The sequence below is a fragment of the Camelina sativa genome, chromosome 10 (assembly GCF_030686135.1).
Source record: "Camelina sativa cultivar CO46 ecotype springtype chromosome 10, ASM3068613v1".
NCBI classification, from domain to species: domain Eukaryota; kingdom Viridiplantae; phylum Streptophyta; class Magnoliopsida; order Brassicales; family Brassicaceae; genus Camelina; species Camelina sativa.
In genome coordinates this window covers 2,844,481-2,863,103 of record NC_141889.1, presented here as the reverse complement: position 1 = coordinate 2,863,103, position 18,623 = coordinate 2,844,481, and the positions used below count along the sequence as shown (strand labels likewise).

Genomic DNA, 18,623 nt, shown 5'->3' with positions numbered 1-18,623 from the left:
AACTTGAGTACATAAATGATGGAATCCTTGTGCATCAAATGGCATATACTGAAAAGGTACTCAAGAGGTTTAATATGGACCAAGCTCACCCATTGACTAGCCCGATGGTTGTGAGGAGCCTTGATTTGGATAAAGAATCATTTGGTCCGAAGAAGGCCGATGAAGAAGTTCTCGGTCTGGAAGTGTCATACCTCAGTGCAATAGGAATGTTAATGTTCTTGGCTAGCCACACTAGACCAGACATATGTTTTGCCGTGAACCTCCTAGCTAGATTTAGTTCTTGTCCAACCTAAAGGCACTGGAACGGTATCAAACATGTGTTGTGTTACCTAAAAGGAACGCTTGATTTGGGTTTATATTATACTAACTATAACAAAGAAGGTTTAGTTGGTTTTGCTGATGCAGGTTATCTATCGGATCCGCACAATGCTAGGTCTCAAACCGGCTATGTCTTTACACACGGTGGTACAGCTAGTTTGTGGCGTTCTATGAAGCAAACCATTGCAGCCACATCATCTAATCATGCTGAAATCATAGCAATGCATGAAGCCAGTCGTGAGTGTGTATGGTTGAGGTCGATGACTCAACATATCAGGACAGAATGTAGCATGACCGACGATAAGGAAGCTACGGTTATCTATGAAGACAATACGGCCTGCATCGCACAGCTCAAGGAAGGATACATCAAGGGAGATCGGACAAAGCATATTCTACCCAAGTTCTTCTTCACACATGAACTACAAAAGGCTGGAGAAGTTTAAGTGGTATAAGTTCAGTCTAGCGACAATTCAGCCGATCTCTTCACCAAATCTTTACCGACGTCAACATTCAGGAAGCTCACACACCAGATTAGAATGCGGAGACTTAAGGACTTCTAGGGATGCTTGGAACAGGGGGAGTAATGCGTGTTGTACTCTTTTTCCTTCACCATGGTTCTGTCCCAATGGGTTTTCCTGGTAAGATTTTAATGAGGCAGCACCCCCAAGCGCATTACAGAAATCCTACTTAGCATTTGCACGGTTATTTCATCCAAGGGGAGTGTTGTAAACACGGATGGTGGATTACCATAACCAGCCCATACTCGACTCGAACTCGGCCTATGTACGTCCAAGACATTAAGGCCCATTGGCCACCTCCTTTAGTCTATGTCGGTTTAAACATCCTGATGTACTTGGGCTTTGCCCTTCACTATATATATATATAATGTTCCATTGAATCATTAATAATAAGACAAGAGAAAACATCTTTCGAGTTTCTCTGGTTTACACTTGAATTTTTAAGTCTTTTTTACGGTTCAAAAATTCAACCAAGCGATGGATAGTCTTGAGATCAAAAGTGGTTGGAGCATTATTAATAGACTTATAGTCATCAAGGTGATCAGTGATCACATATCAGATTTTGTAACTTCGTATTGATGATTGTTGATCATTAGTGTAACTTGGTTATATCATATTGAACTAGTTGTTGGTCCGATAAAATTTCAAAGCAGAAAAGAGTGTATTAAGAATTATGTAGCCAGATATATCTTTGTTTCTTATGAATATGGAAGGGTTTTTATGAACTGTCATTTCAATAATTATTTGATTGATTCTTGTAGTTATTATTTATCAAATTGAGTATATTTAAGTGAAGGGCTCAACATTGAGCTTATTATTCCAAATTTTAATAAATAGACTATAGAGAGGGAGAAACAGTCGTCATTTATGGGCTTTGGTGTCAAACTATGAAATTGTATAACTTACAGTATTATATGATATAATCGACCGATCTTTATATAATATTTCTACACTTTATTTTAACTTTCTTGAAAAATCAAATTGTAGGATTAAAACATTAAGACTTGTTCTTACTAATCAGTAATGCATATATATATATATATATATATATATATATACATATTGTAAAAGAAAAAAAGTAATCAACAAACTACAATTTTCTGTAGCTGTTACCATCAAAACATAATTCAACCGGTTGACAAAACAATAAAAGAATACAAGAATACCATGAACCTAAGTCAACCCGTAATTTAAGATGTGACCAAAAGCCAAAGTCAAAACCTATTTTAATAACTATCACGTCAGTTTCACAACTTCTTATAGTCAATTTTACGATTTTGCAACTAACATGTATGTATTTGTTATATTGATATAACTTATATCTAATCAATCTGTGTCCTAATTGAACTATACTACCTATTATAATAAATTTTTACTTACATTAAAAAGGGCACTAGTTTGTTTAATTTTTGTTGCAACAATTAACTTTAGTGGCTTCGATTTGTAAACAAAAACTCATGGTGTGGTAAACATTTTTAAGGCGGTCAAGAGATAGTAATACAACTAAAACTGGTAAATAAAAACTAAGATACAAATAAGATGTAGTACAAATTGCAAATTACAGAAACAACTTTTCAAGTTAGCCGTTTAAAGTTTGAATAGATTTAAGTTGTATAATAGTTGTACTAATTTTTCAAGTTAGCCATTTAAAGTAGAAATAAAATCAAATATCTGATATTGGTTGCCATGAATATGATTGATTGCGATTATATTCTAGTGGGAAAAGTTGGATATGCTATTCTAGTCACTTTAATATATTTTGCGCTACTATATATAAATTTCAAAAAGTCATTCAATATCTTTTTATATCACATATTCGAACTCTTAGCAAGGTATAATTATTTTTTATTAACATATATATATATATATATATAGTAAGATGGTCTAAACACAGCTATTGCATGCATGGGAACAATTATATTTTATTTACAAAAATCCGACTGTGGGAAATCAACTGAATATTCCATTGTAAATTATAAACAATACATAAACAATGAATTGGTCTTAATTATTCATGAATACGTGTGAGAATGAACATTTAAATTTGCGGCCGAAGTTTATAGGTTGCCATACTTCATCCTTATTACAAATGTTCGTGAAGTGAATGCTTTGATTAATTGTGCATTTTGTTTTCACATCACAACTTTTTTGTGTAAAAGTAGGTTTTTAATCCTAGACAAATTTCGTTGTAATTTTCTATGGAATGAACTTAACGTCAAGGAAAAAAAACGAAAATACAGCTCGAATAGTAAATATCACACAGTGGATATTTCAACAGTAAATATGAAATCATAAACGTCGTACACTAAATTTGAGTAAATTAAATTTAATGGAATATTTCTTTAATCTTATAAGTTACTTTGTAGAGTTAATACGCACATATTCAAATATTTGCCAAACGTCGGTTTATATATCTTCATTCGTTAGGTATTCTTTTAATATTAATTTGACAACATCATATTAAATAAATGGTGATCACACATTGAGTTGAAGACAATCAGACGTCAATACATGTATGAATAGATGACCCCGACAACAAGAAACATCAATATCTAAAAAGTGATGAAACTATCGCTTATAACTCAATTGAAAGTATCGAATGTGACTCTCCATTTCTCTCATATTGAACATCGATCGTACGAGAAATTATAATCGAACTCGTCCGAAGGCGGAGAATATTAAAAAAGGAAAAGAATTTTACATTTTTTAATTGGGTATATATAAGAAAAAAAAATCCAACTAAAATCACAAATGTGCTTAATTCATCTCGGTGAGCTGAGACCAATGTCCATTCCGTTGAAAGCAATCGGCGCATACATCCATAGATCATCAGAGCTCAATAACTGCATGCGAAATATTAGTTAGAACATTTTCATATACATAACACATGCATGAATGTACAAAAAGTTTATTTGCAAACCTTAATTTGGAGCTGCAAAAATTTGACGTAATGAACAGCTTCCTCAAGCATTGTACTGATATCAACCTATTGCGTAGTTAAGAAATTATCTATGTTAGAATTTTTATTAAAAAATTATTGTAAAGTAAAATTGCATGTAAAGCATGCACGTTTAACGTTTGCATGACTTTTTGTTATACCTTTGTTCCATTAGGGACGAGATTTTGTAAGATCCTTAGTCTCTCGTTAATCCTTTCTCTTCTTTTCTGCAAGACAAAAATAACACTCGGATTAATTATATATTACACAAAAGAAACATAATTTTAATTTTTGACATTTTATTGTGGTAAAGAAAAAAACTATTTGGGAAATTCTAAACTTTCTAGTTAAGAATTAATAATAAAAAATTACCCTTGCGTAAAGGCTTTGAGGGTCGGTGGCTGCACCACGACTGGCTCTTGTTTTGCCGTTGAGGTTGAGGGCCTTTGAGGGATCTTCTTCTTTGGAAGAGGAGTCTTCTCCTCCACCATCTTGATCAGCATAGTTCGATTCTTCCTCCGAACAGAAAGTCGTGCTTGAGTTCTGTCTGCTCATCATTGCCCCATTCTTTTTTTTCTTCAGCTTCTCTCCTTCTTCCCCTTCTCCTCCATTGTTATCCCCACTTATATCTATGCTCTTTTGTCCTTTCTTATTCACTCTTGCTCTCTTGTTTTTCTGTGTCCATAGCAAAACCGTTTATATATTAGGCAACTACTTAAGAACTATCTAATTGATTTTGTCTCTCTGACTTGACAATGGGTTAAGGACTTACCTCGGTAGATGTGGCACGGGATCTCTTTTTGGAGCCGGTGAGGGATTTTTGATGATCAGTAGTAGTCACAGACATCTCAGATTGCAACAAGCTTTCCTCATCATTGCGGTTCTCCACTACGGTTTCCAAAGGCAAAATAGTCTTTCCAGAAGAGTATTTCTCGACGTCACACTCACTTGTCTCCTCACCAACAAGGTAAGAGTTTGTGTTGATGGTCACATCTTCCATCCCAAAGTCCATTGTCCCATTTTGGTTTTCTTCAGCGGCGGGTGGAACCACGGTGTAGTATCCGCTGTTCCCAGCGCTGTAGCTGCTGCTCTCCTGAGAGAAACAGAAGCTACCGGCCTCGGACACGAGGCTAAGGTGGTTTTGATGAGAACCAACGTTCCAATACATGCCTTGATGGTCACCACCGGCTGTGCCAGAGGATGACCCGGTGCCAGGATGATCATAGGAGGCAAGCAGCTGGTTCATGAAATCGGCCTCCTCAGTTGCATAAGTGTACATTCCTCCGAGGTTGTTGCTCCATTCTCCCATGGCTTCCATTTTTCTTTTTTATGGTTAATTAAGAGATTAGTCTTAATTAATATTGTTAGTTTTTTTTTTGTGTGTGTTGGAAGTCTTGTGAGAGAAGTGAGGGAATGATGGGGAGGAGTTGGGAAGTATATATAGAGAACATGAGAGTTAGTGGATAAATGTCAACACAAATGACACCAGTTACAATCATCTTTCTAATTTAAATTTATAAATAACCAAGTCTGGGGATACCATTAGATATTGACAGCTAATTATTGTGGGCTCTACAACTTGGTCATCAAACATAAGTTATATATTTCCGTTTGTCGTATATGACTCTGCATTCCCGTTTGTTCATTGCTTAACATATACTACATGCTAAGTATAAGGTTTTTATTAAAAACTATAGTTGGATGATATATTAATTCATGACCAATATGACAAATGGTGAGACATGATGTTATGGTGGTATTCACAACATCTTTGGGATAAAATATGGAGGAGCTCATTAGATTTCTCGACTTCGCGATGTCGAATATATTTTAGTTAGCATGCATTAGGTTTCCGTTTTACTAATGCATTCGACTATAGTAAGACCCCATATGCTTTCTAAATGCGTCAATCCCTTGAGTTTTAATGTTAAGAGTATATTATCGGTTGAGTACAATTAGCAAGTGTTGGTTCACCTTCAAAAAACAACAATATATGATACCTAATAATGATTACCTATGAACATTTACTTTCCCTCGAAGGACATACATAGTTCGGTTCCCATACAGTTCAACCTGCCATGATATAAGATTTTTTCCTTATTTTAATAGTAAAGTAGTTTTTTTTCTCCAATATTCTACATATCTTCAGAATATTCCTATATATCGATAAAATATAGGTGTATTATATCTTAATCAAAAATTCTGCATAATGATATATACAACGTATTAAATAATTTTCACTTTACAAAACTAACAAATAATCGATAAACTTTTAGTCTAATTAATAGTGGAGAATTGGAGATAGTTATATTATATATATATTCCCTGCAAATATATGTGGATACACGTAGTTGCCTATACGATTTCTAAAGAAAACAAACTAGAACACCTATTCCTAAACATTAGGAAAGATAGAGAAATATGTACATATCTCTTTTCTACTTTTACATTTTTTGTTTTTTTATATGTTTGTTGTCAGCTGTGTTTTCCCGAATGATTTAAAATCATGCATAATCTAACTCTATGGAGCTAGACGGCTACGTCGGCTAGACATATGATTCTCGTCTAACGATGATTTAAATTACTATGTTAAACTCTAACCTTGAACCAATCAATATTGGTGGATTAGAGAAACGAGAGAAAATGATTGCGTTTGTCAATTTGGGTATCCTCCTGACAATACTTGCCAATTTTCTGTTTTATAGTATTATGGAGTATATATTTTGACCTAAAAAAATATATTATGGAGTATATATCAAAACCGCAATAAAATAAAGAACAGAATATTTCGACAATAAGCGCAATTCACTTTTTAGGTCAAGTTGATGGAAAATTAGAAGCTACATTTTGGAAAGCGTGTAATAGTGATCTAAAAACTGCCATGGCCTTTTTCGCATAATTTGTAACTAATAAATTAAGTTTTAGCTACGTATTTTTCTTTGCTTTTGTTCTTATGATATTTATTTGTTCCTACTATTCTTTTCATTTAGTATAGTGCTTACAATGAAACATCTAAGAATTCTCAATCTAATTTATATAGAGAGCCGTGCCTTATGTTTTGAAAAAAAAGGCATTTGCCTTAGGCCACACAAAAATAATAATCAAACACAGGCCACATTTTTATTTGTAAACTAGATTGAGCATTTTTTATGTAGTGTTTTAGAAAATTTTTGGAAACAAAACTCAATATTCACATAAATTTTGTTTTTTATTTTCCTTTACATAAGCTATTATATCTTACTCTATAAAGTTTTTTTTTAAAGTTTATTTTTATAACCAAAAAACAATTTCTCTTACAAATAAAATATGTGAAGCTTTATTTTAAAATTTTGCCTTAGGTCTCTACTGAGCTTGGCACGGCGCTGTTTCTATATGCAATCAAGTAACTAAAAGCTCTTCCAACTAATTTAGACAGTTTTTCGTACACAAAATTTGATTCCATAGAACATTGATCACATCAAAAGTAATTCCTTATATACTATTATCTAAACATATCGAGAGCTCATTTTTTTTGCTTAAGTTGTCAAGTTCCAAGGATAAATAACTTTGCAGCAGACAAGAGGGTTTATGAGTTGGAGAATGAGAATGAAAGAGAGAGAGAGAGATGTGAAGTGGAGAATCAAGAGACCTGGTTGTTGAACGTGACAGTTTTTGTGTCATAATAATGTTTTAAAAACGAGAGAAAAAACGAATTGAAACTGAGTTATTTGGATTAACTAAATAGAGTAATAATCGATTAGGTTGAGTCAACCACTGGACGGCCGGCAGATCGTGCGCGTGGAAAGTCCAAAAGCTCATAAGCCATTCTTATTATAAGGAAGGAAAAAAAACACACACTCTATCTTTCAGTTAATTAATGTCTCTTTTCAAACCCCACATAAATTTTAATCTCTTGTTATGAGATATTCGAGAAAGTAAAATTTTAAGTATTATTACAAAAGTGGATTAAAAATACCATCTTGTATAAATGGAACACTCTGTCCACCATATTTCATGAATTACAGTATATTCCACAACTACACTTATAACAATGGTGTAATATTTACTATGTGATTTACGTCAGCAGACTATTTGTGACAATTTACTCAGGAAAAAACTATTTTTACCATCTCTTCCTAAATATTTTTGTAGAGAAACGATTAAAAAAAAAATCTCATATGCGTGTTCACATAAGTAGTTTTGTGAAATTTGGACCAGAAACTATTTGAACTATTTTCCCCCATGATAAGATCATATAAGAAAACGTTCCTAAATACCTAAAGCACACTATTGGACATGAGCTAAAGATTGTTTGTTTTTAAATATCTAGGTGAATCTACGACAGTTTCATAAGAAGATTATAATCGTTAATATCCTAATTAAAATCTCTAACTTAACCTTTTAGGAGTATGCAGGAATCGCCAAAGAGGTTGTATGAGCTTTTGGGTGACTGTTTGGGAGATAAATGACGTTATTAAAACAACAAAAGAAAAAAAAAACCCTAAATATCGACCCTTATGCATAACTGAAAATGTATACAATTACACTTAATCAATTCAAGGTAAACCCGATCTTTAGCTAAGCTAGACAGCTAAGTGTCTGCTTTACGCAATACTAAGAGACAACAACAAAATATATATAAACCTTAATGTATAAACTCAGTATCATATATGTGTGTGAATTTATGCAGTAATGCATGATGTTATCAAAGTGGAATGAAAACTTAAGGATATGCAAAATCCCAAAAAGGATAAGAAATATTTAGAAGTACATATTAAGAAGAAACTGACAGAGTTTCGTAAATTGATCCATGAGTATGTCTGTTCTTTCTTTTTCTTTTTTGTTCAAATGAGTATGTATGTACAATATCATTAATACATGTACATTACAATAGGTTTGCATAAATTTATGTATTTCTTTTTTTTTTCCTGGATTCCGTTGAATAAAATCTGTGAACAGCTCGAAAGACCAAATCGGGTAATCAGATCTGAAATTTTCTTATACTAATGATTAGATTAGATTAAAATTAAATTGCTTTGAACAATTTGCTCAGTATTTTTGGGGGAGATTACTTTATAAAAGCAATCCTTGCCCGCACGACCAAACATTATTGCATATCAAACAAGTATTTTTTTTTTTTGGAAAAAGTATTATTATGCTTTATTAGTTACTACCATTTATTTGTTGGGTAGTTAGCTGGCAGTTTGATGCCCCCTCAAGAATTTTTTTTAATAAAAAAACATAAAGCCAAACAATCGACCAGTTTTTAATTCATCAAAACATTGCCGTTTCAGTTAACATGGACGCTAGCTATTTTGTAATTCTAAACCTAGCTATTTCTTCTTTTTTTCTTGTGTTTAGTACTATTTTATCGATAATTAATTCTAGAGAACTAATACCGAGAATTAATTGGAAGAATAAAATTCCAATCTAATAGCTTTGTCTTTTCCAGTTATGAAGAATTTTTTTTCCATTGTTAATCTCGCAGTATCATTTAGTCTTATATTTTGTTTCATGTAGATAGTTGTTTCATAAATTTCTATACAAAAAAACAATTAAGTTTTACAATAACAAGGCTAATTATGTGTGTAAATTATACGATGTAATTTTGTAAAGTTAAGAATCACTTTAAAAGATATATTTAATATATATATATATATATTGTATATTTAAAATAGTTTATTATGTGTGAAAGACTCTAAAATCTTTGTAAAACGGGGAAGTATTAGATGACATTAATCCCTTATCTTGACTACAAAACAGCAGAGAACAAATTATTATGAAAGAAAATGCTTAAACATGCAACCAGACATGAGTTTATAAATCAGACTTCTCAAATTACAAGAATGAATGCTACTATAATACTGTCGTCTCAAATTACTTACACATTATGTCTAATCGTTATACATCCAAATCACCAAAATGCGGCAAGATTAGTCTGCTTTTTTCTTTCTTTGTGTGTGCAAAGGTTAGTCTATGATCAAGAATATAATTAGGCATCATATGTCAAAGTTAACTTAACGTACGAGAGTAACCCGCCTAGAGTTAGATACTGTAAAAATGTGAAATATATTCATATTGATACACATAGGAAATCTAATACACAACATCATTGAAAACCAACGTTGCTTACAACTTCAACCTCTTGAGTCTTAAGAAACGTTAATCATTGCCGGTGTCAAACTAGGTGTCTATCCAGCTTCTTTTTTTTTTTTTTGGGAATATGTCGAGATATCTTTTGATCCGGTCATCGGATAGGTTTACTGTACTTCTTATATATAATTATTGCGTTATGAAAACTGATCTTTTTTACTACCTTATTTCCCAACGTCTATAAAGTGGGATAGTGAAAAAATAGCCATTAACTCATTCTTATAGCTAGTTTTTTTTTTTGTTGCCAAAGTGCCAACAATCGTTCTTATAGACATGAGAAACTTGGTGCATCATATTGTAAAATCAAAACGAGCTCCTTTCCTATTACTACAGATGCAAAACAACACTATTTACCAGAAGTTAGTATATTATGTGTACCCAAAAAAAAAAAGTTAATATATTATGGGGTCATTAGTGAAATCTCCAAGTTTGGATTAAAAAATTATAAATTTGCGATAATAAGGTAAATTAATTAAAAGAATCCTACCAAACATAATTAGAGATCAAGGTGCAACGTGTGTCGGATATTCCTCAGCATCATAGTTCATACTAAATTAATAAGTGCTTATTGCTTAAACAAAATAACTATTATATTAATATGTGTTATAGACACTTTAAATATATATTTGTGTGTGCAACAGACACTTTAAATATAGACGTAGATTTTTTGTCCAAGAAAAAATATATAGACGTAGACGCAAACCACACGCATATATTAGAAAAAGGATAAACGCAAACCAATATCGAATCATCGGGAAATCACATATGTTAACTGATGAATATGGCTGATTGGCTGCAGCGTTATGGATGATACTGGAGAGGAAATAGCTCCAAATGTTTATAGTACCGGCGCAAAATGTCAATATAACCGGAGTCTCTTGAACCAAAGTAGTTGACCAGTTCTTAGGAAAATTGTGATTTTTTCCATCTGATCTTATTACCGTTTTATATAAAGTGGCTCTTAAAAAAAAACACTAACATCTAAATTATCGTTTAAACACCTAAATTAGATTGAAAGAAAATTTGCAAGAGATACAAACTAATCTCTCTGCTTAGCATAGCAATAAGAGGCAATTATTTGATGTATCTTAATTAAATTTCGATTCGGCTGACGATTGGTAGGTGAAGAGAATGTCTTTATTCGCTACTCTATATAATAATTGACATTATACGACCACCCTTTTTGCAAATACAAGACCACCTAATTATATATTTTTTTATTTTTAACTCTTCTCTTCTTTCTATATTGTTTCCTGATTTGATGATATAAAAGTATACGATTATTTCAGAATCTTTTTAGTTACATATTAAAACGTTTGTTACGGTTTGCGTCCGCCTCGTGCATTCGTCTTCTTCCATTTTATTGACTTCGACGTTTGGTGCACTGATTGATGTAGGACAAAAAACAATATGACAACAATAGTCTATAGACAACAAGTAACACTAACATAATTGAATGGATATAGAAATATGAATATATACACTAGAATACAATTTTGATCAAGTCATAGTGCAGAGAAATATATGATATATATTCATTTTTCCCCCAGGTAAATCTCGGATCAAAACTCAGTTAATCTCCAAATTGTGTATATTAACGTAGCTATTTTTAGTACCATTTAAAATGCTTATAATGACCTATAAGTAGTAAAACTCAATCGATGACATTGATCCAAACGTCGGATTCAATCCTCCTTGTCAATTGCTCTTTATCAAATACTATTATTTTCTTAAATGATATACATTTTTTTTTATATGATATACATTTTTAAAATACCAACATTTATGCTATTATTAGGAAGATGACTATGTAGAGTTAATTATTTTTTATCCAGTTAACCCATCAATCCACCAATTAATATTTTCTGAAATGAGTTAGTTTGATCCAGTTAACCCATCAATTAGTCCAATATCTAAAATTTAGGTCTGTTCTTAAGAGATTATTTTTTTCATAATGAAAGAGCAGACATTATTTTTAATAATCCTGACATGATTCTAAGTAATTAGTTTAGTAATAGATTGTGACATTCCAGATACATTTAGTACAGTTATTTACTTATTTGACACAAGTATTATATTTTTCTTTCCATTTCCAGTTACTTTTAAATGTCTTTTAAAAATGTCTCTTTTGGATCTTGACAGCATTTTCTTGATAAATAAATAAAGAGATTAACTTCTAAAAACTAAATACATGAAAAATATGCATATACGAAAAAATAATATGGTTCACTTTGGATATTCTTCAGCAATTCATTCTATACTTTTGACATTGGGTTTTTGTAACCTGTTAAGTTGACTTTGGTTTTTTTATCACCTATTAAATTAGAATTGACTTTTGTTCAAATTTTTTTAAAATATTTATTGTTTTAATTTCTGATGTTAACAGCTAATGCAGAAAAATAAGGTGTATTAACCGAATAATCAAATTCACACAAAAAAAAACTCATAAATAATAATTCTTACTTGCATAGTGTATTTGTAATTTTGTATTTATTATTTTTATTTTAATATCATTTGACACCAAAGCTGATATATGTGACTGTTCCTCGTCCGTTATATATTTCTCTGTCGTTTTCTTAACTTCTTCTTCTCATACTTTGACAGTTTTTTATAACAAAATTAAAAGATTTGTAATCGCTTAGAACCAATCATAAATAGTTTGACAACTTTACTGAAATCTTCCCACATTATATGGTTTGGAAGTACCTTTTTAATATTAAATAGAAAAAGTCATTTACGAGTGAATATATATTGAGATTATTATTCCTAGTTTCTTATCACTACTCAAGAGTCAAAGAGTATGTTCATATTGTAACATTTTAGACTTTGCTATATATTTTGGATGACAAAAAGATAATTTGATTTAGGAAAAAAAACCAACATCATAAATTTAGTAGAACCAAAAGTTAAGATTTATTGATTATTTTGTAAAATTTATTCTGTAAAATTGTTCCCGCTATATATTTTGTCTAACAAAATCTCACAACTCATATGATATACATTCAAGTCCGATATCTAAAAAAAAATTTGAAACTAAATTTTTAACTTCTAATACTTAAAAATCATTATAGTTTTTTTTTTTTTTTGGTAACTACAAAATTTATGAATAATTCTGAGAAATTTGTAGTGGACTCTCTATCTCTATCTCTACTTAAAATCTTTACAAATCAAGAGTGGGCCTATACTATTCGGCCCAATATTGTAATGAAAATACGTCTCTTAATTTTTGTTCCACTCACAACTTATATATAAACTAACTACGAAAATTAGGGTTTTCAATATCTAGAGAGTGTTGTTTGTCTTCTCGCCGCTCGTCGTCGTCGTCTTCTAGCTTGCAGCTCTGAGAAATCATGGGTTCATCGAACGTGTGGAACTCACATCCCAAAAAATACGGGCCTGGATCCCGTACCTGGTAATCTCATATTCTTTCTAACTCTTGAGACTCAGATTCGTGTTTTGCTATCCTGAATCTGATCTTCTATTGCTCGTATTGGTTGATTAAACTGGTGTTTGTTTTTTAGATTGTAATCTAATTCATATCGCAGAGATTTCCATTATAGAAATGCTGTTTACTTTTGATGTTCTGTTACTGTCTTCATGTTGATGTGGTTTTATAACACTTGATTCGAAAGAGCCAAACTTGTTTGCTTGAATGATTTAACAATAATGCCATGCTGCTTTTTTATCTTAAATTGGGTTGGTTCAGCAGTAACTTGTGTTTGTAAAAGACATCAATCAGTTTGCTTTTGTGGTATAAGATTAGTACCATGTGTTGGTTGTTGCGTTCTACCATACATAATAAGTTTTAGCATGTTTATTGTGTCATGGTTTGTGGTGCTGATTTGTTTGAGGAATCTAACGAAAAGGTTGGGATGTTGTTGTTGTTTGTGTAGCCGTGTGTGTGGAAACTCGCATGGATTAATCCGCAAGTATGGTCTCAACTGCTGCAGACAGTGCTTCCGTAGCAACGCCAAGGAAATCGGTTTCATCAAGGTATGTTATATGACGTAGTTGATGATCTTTCTATCGTATGTCCGTGAGATTGATCCATGATGATGTTTTCTCACTCTCTTGGGAAAGATTATTAACTTTCTTGTTATGTTTTCCTTTTTGTGCAGTACCGTTAAAGAAGTCTAATGGTGTTACGCAGAAGCAATTATTTGGTTGGGGTTTTGAACTTTCAAGCTTAGATATTGTAATGGATTTGATAAAAAAAAAATGTTGAACTATTTCGATAAAGCTTTTGAGCTGTTGAATGTTTTGTGTCTTCTTTTGTTTTTAGCCCAATCTTGTTCCACAATTGCTTCTCATATACAAATTTGAGTTTTCTCTTTACCTTTTTGAATTGTGTGTGGATATTGCTCTGTTGATCGTGCTGGCTTTACCGCTTTATAAACCATATAGTAACAAAGTTAAAACTTATAACGATTGTAGTGACCAAGAATTTTGCAAATTTGTTGGATCTTTGTAGATGAAACTAGCGGTAATGCGAATCAAATATAAAAACTAAACATTTGTTCACTGTTAAGGACGTACTTGACAAGACAAGTGACACATTAAAAGAGATCATCATAAAACTAATCAAAACAATACCATCAATCCTAAAAACATAAATTTACAAGTTGAAGCTAGTATTTTTTTTTTTTTTTTGTATTTTTTTTCCCTTTAAATTAACGCACGTTTGGGTCTGTTCGTAGTCCAAACAGGTTCTTCAGTTTCTTCTCTCTCGCGTAAGAAGACGAACAAACGGGGGGAACAAAAGAAGAAGCGAACATGAGAAGATGAAACGAGGGAACTAAACAAAAGCCCCCTCTTTGCCTTTAGGGCAGCACAAAGGTGAAGCCTTTTTGAACTGGGTAAGTTTCTTCTCTACTCATCTATCTTCTTCACCCTTTGATTCTCCCATTCTCGCGAAATTACCTCTCGCTACAGATTTGTTTCTTCTAATTGCGATGCTTGATTTCAATAACTCTGATTCTCTTCTATCAATTTCTCAATTCCTAATTCACAATTGATTGTTTCGTTACTTCAATTCGTTCTAAAAATCCGATTTTTTTTTTCAGGTATGTGTTGAAAATTGGGGTTTTGTAAGGTCTGGGATCTTAAAAATTGAAACTTTACAGATGTGGTTTTAGTGGGGGCTAGTTTTAAAGTTGTTGAAGAATGGGATCAGAAGCAGCTCAAGGTTCATCCCGGTTAGATACGTTAGAGATTAAATCCCTTATTTTCCGAGAATTTGGACATCAAAGAGCTGAGAGTTACTTCCATCAGCTCAGAAGATTCTTCGCCTTGAAGATCACCAAATCTGAATTCGACAAGTTCTTTATCAAGACCATCGGTAGACAACACATCCATCTCCATAACCGTCTATTACGTTCCATCATCAAGAATGCTAGTGTTGCCAAGTCTCCACCTTCAAGATTTGCCAAGAAAGGTGGCAGCTTTGTTAGATTTGGTCATGGTAATACGAAGAACTATCAAAGTCAGCAACTTTATGGTGATTCTGCGTTCTCTCCTTCGACTCGCAATTCCAGGTCTAGAAAGTTCAGAGACAGGCCGAGTCCACTTGGGAAACCTCATCATAGTCTAACTACTACAAACGAGGAGTCCATGTGCAAGGCACAAAGTGCTACTGAATTGCTTTCTCTTGGAAGTAGGCCTCCCGTGGAAGTTGCATCTGTGGAGGATGGAGAAGAGGTTGAACAAATGGCAGCTAGTCCAAGTGTTCAGAGCCGGAGTCCTATTACTGCTCCGCTTGGTGTTTCCATGAGTCTTAGGAGGAATGGAGCTACTAGAAAGTCTATTTCCAATGTATCTATGTGTAGCAGTAGTTTCAACCGTGAGACTTGTCAGAGCATCGGTGAACTACCTGATACAAGAACGCTGAGGAGTCGGTTGGAGAGGAGATTGGAGATGGAGGGGATAAAGATAACTATGGACTCTTGTAGTCTTCTTAATAGCGGATTGGATGCGTTTATGAGAAGACTGATTCAGCCTTGTTTGAGTTTGGCTAATACTAGATGTGGGAACGAACAACGGGTAAGAGAGATGAATTACCAGTATACACAGCAAAGCAGAAGGCTTTCATATGTATCCATGTCAGATTTTCGTGCTGGTATGGAGTTGAATCCTCAGATTCTTGGAGAAGATAGGCCTATACATATGGAGAAGATCTGTTCCCGTGCTTCAGACAAGTAAAGAGTTAGCAACAAAACAAACACCATAGTTTAGATACATAGCATTTGATTTTACTCCATTGAACCTGGAGTTTGGGCTTTTTTGGAGAGTGTTCTGGTTTGTTATGCACTGTTGAAAAAAGTTACTGAGGTGTTTCACGTTTCAATGGGAGAAGCTAGGAAGAGAAGAAAGGTGGGTCTTCTTAGGTGTTGTACAAGTTGTTATAAGTAGTAGAGGTTTCGAAGTAAACGTCATTTGTGTAGCTGATTTGTCTTTTTCTCTCGTATGGGTTTTTGCTGCTCTCTCGTGTAACAAAATTAATAATGAAAGCAAAAAAGAAGTAAAGCCAATTTCGGTTCTTGAAAAGTTTTGTGTGAATATTTCATTTGTCTGGTCACAGTTGTGTGGTCAAAGTAACCAATGCAAAATGCTTTACATTTTAGTTTTACACTCTGAGAGAAATCAAAGAATGCTGTGCTTCTTTTAGTAAAAAGCTTCTGGGCTCTAATTTCTTCATTTTCTAGATTACATAATCGAAATTCCTCCAAGTAGATAACACTGAGTGCTCCCAAGAGAGCTGTTTCAACTTGAAATGGCAGTTGGCTTCGCACGGCTTGCCATGTAAGTTATGTAGATTGTCCATAGATACGAAAACGAGTTGCTCACAAGTGGCTGCAGACAAAAAAAGATAGAAACCAGAATTGAGTTCATAACCATGAGGAATGAAGCAAAAAGGTAAACCAAAGTGAGGCCCCAAATTGGAAAATAAAATTGAAGTAATCAAGCATACATACCTGTAAATGAACAGGGCAGAACTTGAAAGTAACAAAATCACACAAAGGCCAATACATGACACCGTTTAACATCGTGGGAAGTAGGTCCCTTTTCAATCTAGCAACTATCTCAGAACCGTTTTCACCTGAAAAATTAATTGAAAAACTCAGAACTTTTTATGTCTGCAAGACAAGCCTAGAGAAACACTGTAACAGCAAACAAACAGCTCTATAAACAACCCACAAGATTTGCCATGTACAGTTAAAAGGTTACCCTGTAAGGCTGCATTTGATGAGAAGAAAACAACATTCATGGCAGGGCCGTAGACCGCCTGTCCCATGGCCATTTTCTTAAACGTTGTGATCAAATCTCGTTTTGGAAACAGTCTTGACATGAGGTTGAACCAATAATGAAGTGTAGGACCCAAGATTAGTAACCCATATCCTGCCATCCTTGCTGTTCTTACCAAATCATAAGATTCAACAGAATCTTGCGGTATTGTCTGTTGAAACATCAAAACACTAGCTCTCTAAGTCACATTTATCAACAACGCACAAAGAAATGCAAACAAAATCTTACAACTCAATTCACATTAAATAAAAACACGCTAACGCCATCCTTCTCCTATTCTCAAATTGCTAAAGCACAAAGTGAAATCTTAAGACTGAACCAACCACGATACATATATAATGTCAAAAATTAAGTCTTTAACTTGAAGAACATCAACACAGAACATATAACTATCAATTAGTAAACTATGCATATATTTTATGAATTTTGAAAAAAAGAAGTTATGAAATGACCTGAGAAGACAAGTCGGCGGCGATGTAAATAAGCGAAGAAGTGACGGATTTGGTAAAAACCGGCCGAGATTTCACCATACCCAAATACCAACCGATGAATCCAGCAGTAGAGACGGTCGAAGAAGAAGACGAGGAAGAGCAGAAACCAGAGAAACCTGTTTCCTTTTTTGCTTTACCGTAGAACTGAGGCGCACGAAAATAAGGCCTAGACTGCAACCGCCGTCGGAAGTCTCCTCCTATCGGTAAAGGATCAAGCTTTCCGAAAGGATTCGTCGCCGATGTTCTCTGTAATCGAAAGATCCGAGCAGCGTCGTTGGCAGCGTTTCTGAACAATGCGCCGGTCATTGTCGTGTGTGTGATGATGGCTCCGAGAGTTTTTGGGGTTCAGAGGAAAGGGTTTTTATATATAACGGCGGTGGAGAAGCCAAAAACACACACAAGACAGAGCTCTGTTTTTTTTTTAGTGTAAACGCCAAAAAATATATAAAAAGAATTGAAATTCAGAATTAGTTTTGCAATTTAAAAGACTCAGAAGGGATTATAAATGAATCTTTTATTAAGGCTATTGTGTTACTTATTATTAGCTTAGTTATCACATTGATTAGTGTTATTATTTGTTTTACTAACACTCAATAAACTCAAAAGCCGCCAAATTATTAAGAGAAAATAAAGTACATAATCTTTAAACATTAGGCGCGTGACCGGAAAAGGTGGACGGGTCGGTCAAAGACCAAACTGTTTCTGTCCTGTGGTGTTCTAGGGTTGGTCACTTGGTCTAAACGTCTTGTTCACATTGGTTAGTGTCGACGTCATCGTTTCTGACACGTACAACTTAACTCAGTGACGCTAACCTTTTAATAGGAGCCACGTGTTGCGTTCGTGTCCCAAGTTCCTGCCTTGAGCCACTTTTTCTGAACTCTTTATAGTATTAAAATGTAGTCAATAAATTACGTTAGATTATTG

General features: G+C 33.5%; 4 protein-coding genes across 4 annotated transcripts; 2 read left to right on the top strand and 2 right to left on the bottom strand.

Moving 5' to 3' along the window:
* Positions 1–3,296: 3,296 nt before the first annotated feature.
* On the bottom strand, positions 3,297–5,181 carry LOC104716766 (transcription factor RSL2). The gene is made up of 5 exons (XM_010434201.2): positions 4,547–5,181; positions 4,147–4,449; positions 3,936–4,001; positions 3,757–3,822; positions 3,297–3,679 (listed from the first exon to the last, which is right to left on the bottom strand). The coding sequence occupies exons 1-5, from the start codon at positions 5,090–5,092 to the stop codon at positions 3,599–3,601; spliced, it is 1,062 nt and encodes a 353-aa protein (XP_010432503.1). The 5' UTR covers positions 5,093–5,181; the 3' UTR covers positions 3,297–3,598.
* Positions 5,182–12,992: 7,811 nt separating this feature from the next.
* On the top strand, positions 12,993–14,245 carry LOC109127067 (small ribosomal subunit protein uS14z/uS14y/uS14x). Its single transcript, XM_019231359.2, has 3 exons — positions 12,993–13,318; positions 13,800–13,899; positions 14,025–14,245. The coding sequence occupies exons 1-3, from the start codon at positions 13,257–13,259 to the stop codon at positions 14,031–14,033; spliced, it is 171 nt and encodes a 56-aa protein (XP_019086904.2). The 5' UTR covers positions 12,993–13,256; the 3' UTR covers positions 14,034–14,245.
* Positions 14,246–14,494: 249 nt separating this feature from the next.
* On the top strand, positions 14,495–16,449 carry LOC104716765 (uncharacterized). Its single transcript, XM_010434200.3, has 2 exons — positions 14,495–14,762; positions 14,970–16,449. The coding sequence occupies exon 2, from the start codon at positions 15,070–15,072 to the stop codon at positions 16,102–16,104; it is 1,035 nt and encodes a 344-aa protein (XP_010432502.2). The 5' UTR covers positions 14,495–14,762; positions 14,970–15,069; the 3' UTR covers positions 16,105–16,449.
* LOC104716764 (uncharacterized) lies at positions 16,440–18,307 on the bottom strand. The gene is made up of 4 exons (XM_010434199.2): positions 17,661–18,307; positions 17,131–17,359; positions 16,878–17,002; positions 16,440–16,755 (listed from the first exon to the last, which is right to left on the bottom strand). Exons 1-4 carry the CDS (start codon positions 18,003–18,005, stop codon positions 16,666–16,668), a joined length of 789 nt encoding a protein of 262 aa, XP_010432501.1. The 5' UTR covers positions 18,006–18,307; the 3' UTR covers positions 16,440–16,665.
* Between the last annotated feature and the right edge of the window lie 316 nt (positions 18,308–18,623).